The sequence below is a fragment of the Rhipicephalus microplus genome, chromosome X, assembly GCF_043290135.1.
Source record: "Rhipicephalus microplus isolate Deutch F79 chromosome X, USDA_Rmic, whole genome shotgun sequence".
NCBI classification, from domain to species: Eukaryota; Metazoa; Arthropoda; class Arachnida; order Ixodida; family Ixodidae; genus Rhipicephalus; species Rhipicephalus microplus.
The window spans coordinates 242,148,456-242,162,668 of record NC_134710.1 but is presented as its reverse complement, the minus strand read 5'-3'; the positions used below and the strand labels follow the sequence as shown (position 1 = coordinate 242,162,668).

Below are 14,213 nucleotides of genomic sequence, written 5' to 3'. Positions count from 1 at the left end.
GCCCAGGTGGTCGTGATTTCTGGAGCTCTCCACTACGTTGTCTCTCATAATCATATGGTGGCTTTGGGAAGTTAAACCCCACATATCAAGTATGCCTTTCGGTTCCATGTAACCTTTGCACGCACAGGTGTTGTGTCATGAAGGGCGCTTTAGTGTGCTGTTGGTCGTACCGACGCGCTTAAATAAAGCGGGCGAAAGATAACGAGACACCCATAGCCCTGCATTAATCCCGCACTCTTTCGTCCACTTCTGTTGAAAAAGGATAGCCGTAGAACAGAGAAGCGGCCAAGGTAACCACGTAGATGCATACACGCCCAGTACGGAATAGAAAGGACGGCCGGAGGGCCGGCCATTTGGTTTTTTTCCTACCTAAAGAAACTCAAAACAACGAATTCTTCCTGTTTACGCAGCGCCATCTCTTGGGTGCCCTCCACAGTTTTATGCGCTACCGCATGGTTGGTGCTTACGGGAAACGACGATGTCGACGGAGTGCTTGTGGCCCATAGGCGTGATGCAGGTGTACCGACCCGAGTCGTCCTTCTTGGCATGATAAATGGAGAGCCGGTACTCGAGTTGGGAATCCCTGCCAGGTTCCGTGGTCCAGCCTGTTGGCGAAAGTCGTAGGGAAGTTCATTATTGGTCAAGACCTATGCGTGCCAATTTTTTTACTTAAGAAATAACTGTATTGAGTGCAAATTTTGAGCACATCTGGCTGAAACGATAGTCACCACAGCTAGCTTCTATAGTAAACGTGATGTACTTGTATTGCGAGCTCAATCACACTTTCAATCAGTTGTCACTGTAGATGGAGACATCTTTTCAAGCGTATCTGTTGTTGTGGCATCAAACCATCCCTTATGTACGCGAGGTGGATCAGTGCAACCCTTATTTTTTAAAGACGCGCACCTCGTTGTCTGCGTCACACAGTATTTCTTTTCTGTGATAACAATTAAAAGAGGAGTGATTGCTACTTTTTCCTGATGAAAGCTACTTACTAAAGTTTGGTTATAACTTAGTAGATAAATTGAAATGAAGTTCTTTAAGGACCGCTAGGCATACTCTAAAAAAGAGCAATACAAGACTGGCGACCACTTCATATAGGTATAGAGGGTGTTGCGAAAAATGCACCCATGATAATATTGAAAAATATCAGGGAAAGGAGGTACCTGTGTGCTAACTTCGGTGATCTCTTAATTGTGCCATAAGGCGTGTTCAAAAATGTACGAACATTACTTACGGAAATAATTATAACCGACTAATTTAGTGAAACCAAAACTGACGCACTTCCCAGCGCATCTACTATTCATTTCAAAAACGCCCTAGGTGACGACACTGTTTCCCTTTCATCGGATGAGGAGAATAAATGAGCGTCGATAAATGGCCATACAGTGGGACGACGCTGCCACGACCTGAAGTATGTAGACTGACAGCTGATAACAGCGATAGGAACAGTGTCGTCCCCGATGGCGTTTTTAAAGTGAATTGTAGATGCACTGGGAAACGCGTCGGTTTCGGTTTCACCTGTGAAATTAGCCAGGTTTTATAACCCCTCGGTGATTACCAATGGCCGCGTTTCAAAATTTCAAAGTTGCAACAGAATATTCGCAGGAAGCACTTGAATTTGCCAATCGGACTCGATTACTTATTTCCACTGGTTAAAAAACCACCATATCATTATGAGACACGCCCTAGTTGAAGGCTCCGGAAATTTCAACCACCTGAAGGTTCCTTAACGTGAGCACACGGGTCTACAGCATTTTCGCCTCTATCAAAAATACAGCCGCCGCAGCCGGTATTTGATCCCGCGAACTGCGGGTCAGCACCCGAGCTTCCACTTGGCCACTGCAGCAGGGTGCACTTCAGGTATAATTCTTCATCGTAGTCAGCCACTGCATAAAACATTTGCACAAAATGTCTTGCAAGTGTGAAGCGGAACAGCGCTTCTCCGAAGAATGACGAAGGATAGCATAGCGAATGTGAGCCTACTACACAAAAGTTATAATTTTTGCAGTGTGTACTCAGCAGTGTGCTTGTAGTGGACGTAGTGGGAATAGGGCTTGCTTTGTTGGTTCTCAAACGCACAAGTATGGTCGTGCTTGCTCTAGGGTTTTGGCCTAAGTTTGTGTAGTGGCTGTGGTTTCTTTGTCTTTGTCAGGTGTTCTTACAGTGCTTTTACAGCTGAGTAAGCGCTGTAGCGCTAGCAAGAGCACTCAGATGCCGTTTTCTTCACCTGGACCAGGGGCTTTTCTCTGGTCTGCTTCACTTCTGCCACAGGAGATACCAGTGGATCAGTTTCTGCGCAACGGCACTCCCGCAGTTCCTGTGGCCCTTGTCCCTTGCAATGACGGCTTCAATCGGATGAAGAATCCGAAAGTGGTCTAGGCGGAGCTTAGAGCTGCGACGTCTCACTTCCACAGCATCGCAGAGGTCCGCTAGTTCGGCAGAGGTGGTATTCTATGTTTTTCATCTGATCAGCTCTGTGTCCAAGACCTACTGAAGTGCTCGAGTTTCGCGACCAGTCTGGTGAGCGACATCATTCCCCCGCCTCTGGCATGTGTGAAAGGCATTGTTTGAGCTGTGGATGTTAACTTGGCCCCGTCTGAGGTATTAGAGATGTTGGCCATGACTGGTGCTATCTCCATTTGTAGGTGTGCACGACTGGTAGAGAAACAGACGATCCCGACTAAGTTGGTAATTGTAACCTTTGCTGGAACGAATCTCCCAAGCGAAATCAAGGCATGACCACTAACATACAGAGTGGAACCTCTATTACCGTGACCACTCCAGTGTACGTAAGTGCTGGCGATACGGTCACACAAATAAAGGATGCAGGTCAGAACTCATATGCCGGGTGTGTGGTGACAACCACAAAACAAATGACTGCGAAGCTAAAGAATAGAAATGTTGTCTCTGCAACAAACAACACTGTGCAGATAGTCCTGATTGCTCAGCTAAGGCTCGAGAAATACAAATTCTTTAAATTATAGGGCGTGGGCGCTGTTCTCGATGAGAATCCATGGAGGAAATACAGGCCAGAATTCAGGGATATGCCAGTGTTGCAGCATGACGTGTCTCGAAAATGAACGGGTCGATTTCACTGAATATCGCGGAGGTCACAGAAAAGGCTTTAGAAAAAGCCACGGAACGACTGGCTTATAACCTTTGTGATTCTCTATCTAAAATTTTGGCTTACCAGATGAATCGCATATTTGGTGCAACAGGAGAGTCAGGCTTAGTATCCCAACATGTTGAGAGTTCACGACCATTAATTGACGGTGAATCTGAAACTGCGCCATCGTATTATTCGTCTGCAGGAGCCTCTGCAATAGGCGTCCACAGCCAAAATGAGAAATTTGAAACCGCACCATCGTATTCTCCGTCTGCGACACCCTCTGCAGTAGATAAGTGAGGACAATGTTGCAGATACAATAAATTCAGATGACAGATTTGGACCCCAGGTCCCTGAAGCGTTCTAGATCCCCTCTGTCAAGGAAAACTAGCTCACCAAAACAGACAAAGAACAAAAAGTATCTGAAGGAAAAGGAGAGCCTTTCAAAGAGAGATTTCTAGAAAGAAAGCATTTTAGATAAAGCTGTAGCGGAAGCAGCTCTTTCGAAACCATAGGGTCGCTTAAGATTCTCCATTGGAATTGTCGATCAATTTATACTCCATCTATGGATTTGGTATACTTGACTTCTAAATTCGCTCCTGATATTATAACATTACAAGAGACATGGTTATCTGTACACAATTTGTTCCAGTTAAATAACTTCCGGTCTTTTCGACTAGACCGTTCATCAAGAGGTGGGGGTCTAGCTTTCTTTAGTAATAATAGAATTAGTATGAAAGTTAAATGTTCATACAAACATATGTCGCCAGAATGCGAAATTTCGGCAGTAGACATTACACGGCCCAACTGCACTCCTTTCACTTTAGTTATTATGTATTTTCCGGATGGAGTTCAAGACACGAAGTTTGGATCTAGCTACAAAATCGTGGTGCAAAGACAAAGTTTTAGTTGGAGACTTTAATTCCCACCACACGAGTTGGGGTTTTAGAACTGATCTTAGTAGGAAACGCTTGTGGGAGTGGACAATGTCCAATGACCTGACGTGCCTCAACGTCAGAACCCCCACATTTATTCGTAATCACTCCAGGTCGGCCTTAGATTTAAGTTTTGTCAGTTCAGCCATTAGTACTTCTTCTTGGAAAGCGCTGGACTGTGGCACCAAAAGTGACCACTTACCGATAAGTTTTGAAATTTCTTGTCCGATAATTCCATCTTGTTCAAATGTAAGAGTATTTGTAAATTACACTAAATTTAGGAATGACCTGAAGTCAGCACTGGCTTTTCACTCGGAAGATAGCGATGATAAAAAAGCACTGAAAATAAACGCAGTCATTAAACGATCCTACAAAGGAGCCGAATTTACTGTTGAATCCACAAAAAGAGTATATAGCCGTTGGTGGAATGATGAATGTACAAGAGAGCACCGGTGACGTCAGGCAGCTTGGAAGCAGCTCTTACATAATCAATCCCCACAAAACTGGGCCGATTATAAATTCATTGCTGCGGGCTTTAAAAGAACGGTAGCTCAGGCTAAACAAGATTATGACAGAAGACATTATGAATACCTGTTGAAGCCTAAACATATTAAAGCACTGTTCCGATATATGAGAGCTCGGAAAATCTTGCCATCACCAGTTAATGTAGCTTGTGATAATCTGTCGGCACAAGAAATGACCACTACCTTAGAGGCAATCGGTAAAGGTCTGGAAAGCAGATTCACTTCAGTAGTGCCAAACAACTGGCACAAGTCTACGACAAAGTCTGACTTTGAAGAAGTGACACAGACTGAAGTATCCAACGTGATTAAACATTTACCCTGTGCATCTCCTGGCCCAGATGGAATCACAGTACCCATGATTAAAATTCTGTTCAATTTATCGCCTCGAGACGTCGCCAATGTTATTAACTACTCCATAAAAAACTCATGGGTGCCGCAGGATTGGAGGATAGCAAAGGTCATTCCTATACTAAAAAATCCGGGTGTAGGATTAACAGTCGATAATATCAGACCAATCTCTCTAACATCTAACATAATCAAACTAGTAGAGAGGGTCCTACATAGCCAAGTAAGTATCTGGATGGCCGACAATTTAGTATTAAAACCAAAACAAATCGGCTTTCGTAGTGATTTCTCTATTTGGTGTGTCCATGCTGATTTAGAGAACCGAAAACAGCTCGCTCGAAAAAGAAGGCAATACGCTGCTTTAGTAACGCTTGACATAGCCAAGGCGTATGACAGTGTGGAGCACTTCATTTTGGTAAATACGCTAAAGAGATTGAATTTCCCACAATATTTTATTTAGTGGGTGGCAGAATTTTTAGAATCAAGAGAATTCCACTACGTCAAGAATAGATGTTCCTCATCTAGATATAAGCAAACGCGTGGAGTTCCCCAGGGAGCAGTCTTATCTCCAGTGTTATTTAATGCTTGAATGAGCACAATTCCAACAGATCAAGAAGTTATTGTCTACGTTTATACTGATGACATCGCATTCTTTGCTGCTGACTATGATATTTACTCACTACAACTTAAATTACGAAGTTATATTAGCATGTTAGAAATTCGGTTGCAGTCGATTTCATTATCGTTAAATGCCATCAAAAGTGCGCCCTTGGTGTTTCCGCTTGCAGACCCAATTTCAATTTCATTTCTATATAAACTGGAACCCATCCAGCAAGTAGTCTCTAAAAATATTTGGGAATAATTTATAATGACAAACTTAACTGGAGTCTACACATAGAGTATATAACTACCAAGGCACAGCGGGCTTCAGGCTTACTGCGCCCCGCCGCGGTGGTCTAGTGGCTAAGGTACTCGGCTGCTGACCCGCAGGGCGCGGGTTCGAATCCCGGCTGCGGCGGCTGCATTTCCGATAGAGGCGGAAATGTTGTAGGCCCGTGTGCTCAGATTTGGGTGCACGTTAAAGAACCCCAGGTGGTCTAAATTTCCGGAGCCCTCCACTACGGCGTCTCTCATAATCATATAGTGGTTTTGGGACGTTAAACCCCACATATCAATCAATTCAGGCTTACTGCACAAGCTATGTAACCGGAAATATGGTTTACGGAGGCACACCTTGATAACGTTGTACAATATGTATATGCGCCCCATCATGGAATTCGGATGCATACTATTCTCGCGTGGCCCTGCTTATAAAACGAAACCTCTAGTTGTCTTGGAGCGAGAAGCACTGCGAATGTGTCTGAAACTCCTTAGTTTTGTGGCTATCAACGTACTGTACCAGGAAGCGCGCCTGCCTACACTACTTTGTAGATTTTGAATTTTGACCGTACAACCATTTTTAAAATTTTATAGCTTACCGGCAAGAAGATCTCAATATGCTTTTATCGCAAACCCAGACGCCTTCTTTCTTGCTCATTGGCCACGGTTTCACACACCTCAGATAATGTTTGTACAAAAGAATCTACAAGGTATAAATGTGAACATTAGAAATGTAATTGAGAATATTGACTTGCATTGTCATGTTATAATTGAGTATGATGATATACTCCCCTAAAAAGTGAAGTTATAATCTCTCAAATTTTGAAATAACATATTATTAGATTACTTGGAGCATGCAGAAACTAAAAAATATAATAGCTACAGATGCTTCAGTAAATAATCAAAAGGCAGGTGTAGGCATTGCCTGTGATTTGCTTGACTGGTTCTTTTCAGTGAGACTGCCTGACTTCACTCCAGTTTTTGAAGCGGAGCTCGTGTCGATTATTTTAGCTCTTTGAAAACATCCGCAAATCAAAACAACGCAATCATCAAAACAGCGCAATCATCAAATCAAAACAACGCAATTCTCTTTCAGTTTGTGCAGCTCTGACAGCTTCAGAGAACTCTCGAATTCTAAGGACTTCCAAAACATTAGTACCCCCGCAGTTGAGACTCCTGAGGTTACTATGGGTTCCGGGACACTGTGGATTAAGATTAAATAGATTGGCCGATTCCTTAGCCCGAGCCGCACTTGATGGCCCAGTTTTTTCCATACTGCCAGATGTTGAATATATTACAGCAATAAGATATCGAAAATCAGCAATTTTCACTGATACAATAGAAAAAGACTACATGGACAGAATATAACCACCTCAAGTTTCCATGGCGACTCTACTGAAGCCAGTCCAGAAAGCTGGAAGTTTTAATCACTAAATTTCGATGTCGTGTTCCCCTTCTAAACCTGTATCTACACAGAGCTGGTCAGACAATTTCACCCCTCTGCACATTCTGCGGAGAAATGGAATCACTAGAACATTATATTTTGTATCGTCACTGATACGCTATACTTCGAAAAAGGTTACCAGTTATTCCATTTTTGAAAATAGGCGTTAGATTGATGGCGGAAACTGCACTAAGCTTTGGTGCCTCAATTTTGAGACATTGCCACAGGGATGCTTTCAATGCTGTTTGTGATTATATTCAGGCATCCAAACGTATACCTCTGTGATCTTCATTCAAATATTTATTATTTATTACTCCTCCAAAACAATTCTAAGTGGCAAAGAAGTAAACGCAGCTGAGTGGTAATTACAACACCTGAAATCTCAAAATTTTTCAACTTGACTTTTCTATTTTTTTTTCTCGTTTGCTCTTTTTTATGTGGTTTTCCTTATGTTATTCTTATTACAATACAAATTTATTATACATAGTTAAAATGATCACAGATAAACTGCACTACGCTTTCTTGGCCAATACCCCTGAGTGCGTCTGAGCCATCAGTCCAGAGAAACAAACAAACAAACTGAATGCGAGCCTACTACCCAAAAGTTATATTTCATGCAGTGTGCACCCGGCAGTGTGCTTGTAGTGGGCGTAGTGGGTACTCTGACAGTGTGCTTGAAGCAGTTACCCAAAAAGTGTTTAGAAAAAAAAAGACTCTGAAAGCCGCTCTTTCATATTTCGCTGTGACTGTGCGGCGCTTTCCGCGCAGGGCTGGTGTTTTTTTTTTTATTAAATGTGGACGCCTTTCTTGAAACATCCTTTAGGTCATTGCGTTGTTGTGATGGTGATCAAAGTGATATCAGCCGGGAAAGATGAACCTCTTTATTTGAACGATCTTTTGCCCGGAAAAAGAACGACACTCAAAAGTGCGACGATATCGGCACAGAGTGGGTGCACGTTAAGGAACTCCAGCTGGGCGAAATTTCCGGAGCCCTCCACTACTGCATCTCTCATAATAATGTGATGGTTTTGGGACGTTAAACCCCACATATCAAGATGTCGGCGCATACAGTCATCGGTCGTCGAATAATCTGATCGGCGCGAAGGCTTATCTGCATTTATACTTAAAACATCGAAGATTCCTCATGCTTATCGTTGGTGTCCACATTTAAATAAACTGTATTGTTAGAGTTACGCACTCAAGCTCATCAGAAGGTGATAAAATAATCTGAAACGTTCCCAGACACTCGGGCATGGTTTGCGTGAGGCAGTGGTTATAACGTGCGTAATGCACTGGTTGCATAAAAACATAAAAAGAAACGTAAGTAGCATTTCCGCCTCTGAAAAAGCATCGTGCCGATGCTGCAAAATAACACGAGTTTGAACCAAAGAAATGCATACATGAATATAAGAAACGCCGAAAAACAAGTAGGACAATAAAGTTTAACAATTTCGCTAACGCACATAGAAATGCCGGAGGCGTAAATCACATGCGCGACTTAGGAGCGTCACCCGGCTCCGCGATAATTTGTGATGCCGACGGGGACAACCTTATAGTCGCGTACGCCGATACGTCGATGTACCCTCTACGGTCCAAGGTACTGTTGAAGAAGCTTTTCACTAAGAGCGAGTGTATAGGATTATCGGCGTGCACATCCAGACACGGTCACCGATCTGCCATTTCGCGAAGCGTCATCGAAGATTGTTACGGTGGCTGTGGGTCGCTTGCTGAGTTTGTAGACGCGTGAACTGACAAGCTCCTTCAGAGCTCTGGAGGTGTAAGTTGCAACATTGAAGTAGGTAGCGAACCAGGCAAAGGCTTGTTATGGAGAGCGCTGTCTGAATACAACGATATAATTATCGCGTAACAGAATGTATACAGACGCAGACAACAAATAAAGTATGAGACTTTTAAATGACCCTTCACCTGGCCCAATCGGAAGTTTTAGTAACATGTTAAAACTTGCAAGGTGCCGTTTAAGACAAGGTATCACCAAAAAAGAAAATACAGATCGGTTATTGTATACACGATAGACTAAATTGAACTGCCCTGTAACGGGACTTCCAATATGCTAACTTCACATAAAAAAAAACAAAAAACGACAGTTTTTTTCATTCGCCTCGGCTATAGCGTCCGCAAGCCGCATGTTGTTAGCGTTCTCCCAACTTTCGGAGGCGAGAGAGCTATATGCTCATGCAACGAGCACCCATTCTTTCTTTTCTTTTTTTTTTCTTCGTAATTTGCTTCGCGATCTTTTGCAGTGGACGTATTTCATGCTCCTCATTAAATAAAAAAAAAACCTGTGATCCCAAGCCACAGTGAGTAACGCTCGAAGGAGTGTAGTGAACAGGGTGTTTCCATTTTATAGTAGAGTGAAACTTTGGGCTAGTTGGTTTTGCATAATGAAGTACGTACAACGTGAACTCAAGACGGTGATACTAAAGAAGAGACACAGACAAGCGCTTACTAGCAACTGCATTTTTATTAACACGAAAGGAAAATATACACGGGAGAACAATTGAAAAATAAAAGCATCACAAGAATTTTTCCAAGTTATCAATACATGCGCTCTCCCAAAAAAGATGATTCTTTTGTGAATAAACCGACAGAAGCCATGCAGATGCATAGCGAACCTTCTTTCGCATTATGGGCGGCTTCAATGATTTTGCGAGTACGCTGGTCCTGATGCCTGCCGATGATCGTTGTTTCTTCATTGATCGATATGTGGGGTTTAACGTCCCAAAACAACCACATGATTATGAGAGACCATGTAGTAGAGGGCTCCGGAAATTTCGACCACCTGGGGTTCTTTAACGTGCACCTGAATCTGAGCACACGGGCCCAGAATATTAGCCGCCATTATGCAGCCATTGCCGCCGGGATTCGATCCCGCAACATGCGGGTCTGCAGCCGAGTTCCTTAGCCGCTAGACCACCACGACGGGGCAATGTTGTTTCTTCAAACAGGGTTGTACAACCGCAGAGTTGGCAATGAATGACCAAAAAACCTTCTTTGGCATTGCGTCCATTATTTTGTGCTCACGGAGGCGGTGATTCATACACCTAATCTGTTTGGCCTATATAACAACACCCGCATGAAAGTGTAATCCGATAAATAGCATTGTGTGTACATTCTACATATCTTTTGCGATGCTTGATAGTTCACTGGTATTTCTTTTTGTTTACCGGACAAGTGACACGCGAAAAATATGACAGTTTATGGGATGCTGAAAAAACCACTCGAATTCCGCACTGTTGTCCTATTTCCTTCAGACGATGTATTATGCATGTAGAGTATGACCGAAATCTTCTTGCGCTGACCTGCTTCCATGTTTGCCTGTTGAACATGTTCCGGGCAGTTTTTCCTCTTTTCTTTGAAATTTGCTTCTGGTAGCCTGCTCCTTCAAGCCGTCGTATCTCCGCCATGAAACTTCCAGTGACAGCGTGTTCACATAATTTTTTACATGAATTAAAAAGACATGTTTGAACAATGCTTCTCACGACTAATTTTGTGCCTGAGAATGTGTACGGCAACAATGGTTGTGCTCGCGGTTCGTACTTCCAACACGTATGTTGATTGGCGAATGTAATTCTCAAATCTATATGGGAACTGAATGATGCTGTCTTGTGGCATTTCGTGTGTATTAAACAGAGGTGACAGACACTCCTTAAATAATGAGATGAGGTGACTTGTTACAACTTGGAAGTTATCAGTATTCCACTTGAGAACCACAGGATGACCATCAACAAACCGGAAAGTTCTCAGAGCACTGCTACCTTATAGAAGTGTGGCAGCTTGGGCTAGTTGCTATGACATGACGATAGTCATAGCGCGAGAGCAGGCGTGTCCTTCGTGTCCTTCTTGTCTCTGTGTCGTCGTTCTGTTCTCGCGCTATAACTATCGGTTGTGCTACCACTGAGGTGTACGTGAAGAGCTCTGTCTAGCTCAGCTACATACAGATCGCTCAAAAATGGGGCAATGCATAAACCTATAGACTCACCATTCTTTTGAAGAAAAATTTCATTATTCCATTCAACATAGGTAGATTTAAGGTATAACGAGAAAAGGTCAAGGAAAGCACTGGCACCTATACAAGTCGTGTTCTGGAATGGGTCCAAATTCATCGATACATTCTTCAATACATGAAATTAGTTCTTTGGTTGGCAAAGAATAATGCAGTTCATTCAGATCGATTGGAAAAGCGGTGAGCTGTTCTTTCGGGTTCTGGTTGATGAAGCTTATGTCTTCTTGGGAATCACGAATGAGGAAGGGATCATCCATACATAAGAGCTTCAATTTTTTTTAATTGAAGCATGCTAGTGCTTTCTGCCACGTTCCTTTTTCTAAAATCATTACGCGAAAAGTTACGCCTTCTTTATGGGTTTTGCATGAAAAAAGCATATAGAGAGCTAAATTCTCACATTTACTTATCATTAGTGACAGCATTTTTTAGATCTTGTTGCGAATAAAGTACTTTGGCTTTTTTCTCTACTTTTGCTAGAGATACATCAGGGCACCGTTTAAACATTGAGGAAACGGCGCCATGCCTTTTTCGAAGGTACACATTATTTGGTAGCGCAGCGAATTCTCCCTCTTCATTTGCTGGTACGACGCATAGTTCCTTCCGGAGCAAGAACGCGGAGACTTTATTTACAAGCAAGTTGTGGCTTCTGGGCTCACTTCTGGGCTCACTTCTTCTGGGCTCACTATTCCCACTCCGGAGTGCAGTTTTATTTCATTATTGTAATTCTTCAACAAAAAAAATGCATCTTGATAGCTTTATTGAGTAAAGAATAAACAGCCCATAAAACTGGTGTCATCAGATGTATTAAGAACTGCAAAACTACGCAAACCACGTTTCCGAGGTCGAAGTTAGCAGCTTGGTGAGGTATCTAGTGTAATACAACCACCCACCTAAATCCTATGTGGGCAGTGTTCCCGCTTTCCTAGTCAACAAGTTTGAAAGTGATTTTTTATTAGTGTTTACGCTTAAATGTGTTAATGCTAAAATGATGACATAGCGTACTTTTACGCTAAAAACTATTGTTCAAGAAAACTAATGACGAATTCCAACAGATCCGGAGCAGTCGCCGACATCCTGGAGCGAGCACTCAGATTGCCCCAAACCAGATTTGCGGGTGGAACACGTGAATGCTCCACGTGACGTCACTCCGGAAGTTGTTTACGCATACGTCGCTACACTGTAATGGGAAACGCTCTCTACGTTTCCAGGAGAACTGTGCTGCCACTGCAAAGCACGCATTTTGCCTACGCAGTCACGCAATGCAGGGATACCACTTTCCTATTTCAGGAATGTAAACCAGCGCAGTGTTACTAGACCACCTCAAAAAACGCTGAAGGCAACCTAGCTGCCCAACTGCATCGGAAATGACGGCAACAATTTCTCGGTGTTCCAGCGAAATCGGTCGCTGCAAGACGGAGCATGTGGAACACTCCGTCGCGGAGTGAGTTGCTCCAAATCTACCAGTGGAAAATGCAAAATTGCTCCGAATCTATCGGAATGCGGATTCTCAGCCGTGAATCAAGAAAACTTACTCCCGCTCGACAAGTGGAACTCACCATAAGCAATTTTTTTATACGTCTGAATTGTGGAACAGTCGTAAACATACAGAAAACTCTAGATCTCCTGGTATTGGATGGAAACGTACACCACTCGGGCACCTGGTGCCTTTTTTGCTAAAAAACGGATCACTTCGCCACACTCTCGTCAGCATCCACACTTTTCAAGGGCGCCTCACATGCATGGAGGGCTGAGGAGAGCTTTCTTTGTATGCATGTGCGCAGCTATGCAATATATTTCTTGCCACAAATATTACGCGTATACACGTGTTCCAAGTATACTCAACTGGGGCGCTATGCAGGATCAGCCGAGTTTCGAAAAACTTGGGATCTTCCCAAGCAACAATTTGAAAGGTTATGTGCCCAATGGAAAGCAGATCGAAACGTGCCCCGCGTTTCTCGCGCACAAATTACGCACAAAACGTACTCACAGGTTCGGATGCACGCGAATAAGCGTCTCATTTGTTACTTTGCTGAGTCTGAAAAGCACGCGCTTTTCGCGAACGGAGACTGCAATGATTGCAGTGACCTTTGTGCGCCCGATAACTACAGCAGAATCGTTCCACGTAAAGCGCCCAGCCAAGGCGTATGATCCTCCCCTCCTTGCCACCGCGACATACGGGCGTGCGAGGGATTGTTGCTCCCCTTCTCTAAGCCGGGTAAAGTACGCGTAGGAGGTTAGAACGGGCGCCGCTGCGCGATGTGGCAACGTGCTCTCATTGTGCCATCTTTCTGGTAATGCCGAAAACACAGCATCGGTAAGTGGTAGATATAAATAGTTTGCCGTTTGAACGGTGAACAACGTTATCCGGGGTAGCTCAGTTGCCAACGCCCTGCCTTCACGATGCAGAGGTCCCACGTCCGATTCCGCACGCCGGTGTGCTTCGTTTCTGGTTTTTTTGCCCTTTCTTGCGTTTTCATATATATAGATACGTATATATATATACGGTACATGACATCAACGCCAGTGGCAAAATGCAGCCGAAAGTGTTCATATAATTGCTATCGCAATAAAAATCAAATCTGTCCCTCCGAGCACTGCGTTCTATTAGTTACGGTGAAACCAGTCATCGCGTCAAGGATGGTCGACAAAGTTGGGCGGTTTTTTTCTAACCTGAGGTACCTTCTTTAATTTGTGTGTCGTTCCACTGAGTGCGGAAGTGCACCCATGCAATAGTAGTTTCAGAACCTTTTCGTGATTATATTTTTACAAGCACGGGGTGTTTGAATTTCTTTTGAAGCTTTTACTGCCTGAACTATGTGTTTTAGAATAACCAGCACGGTGGCCGAGCGTCATACAACGTCGGAACAGCAGCCAAACCTGATATACACGTCTTAATCATCGTGTTCAGCCTGTACATTCTAGCACGCTGCTCGGCTGGTACGTGTCGTTTTTT

At 43.5% G+C, this 14,213-nt stretch overlaps 1 protein-coding gene across 1 annotated transcript in view; it reads right to left on the bottom strand.

Moving 5' to 3' along the window:
- LOC142776033 (sushi, von Willebrand factor type A, EGF and pentraxin domain-containing protein 1-like) overlaps positions 1-14,213 on the bottom strand; it is a 496,230-nt gene that overhangs the window by 32,192 nt on the left and 449,825 nt on the right. Inside the window, exon 18 of the mRNA XM_075878866.1 lies at positions 468-605. Within this exon, the coding sequence (XP_075734981.1) occupies positions 468-605 (138 nt within the window). The remainder of the gene's footprint in view (positions 1-467; positions 606-14,213) is intronic.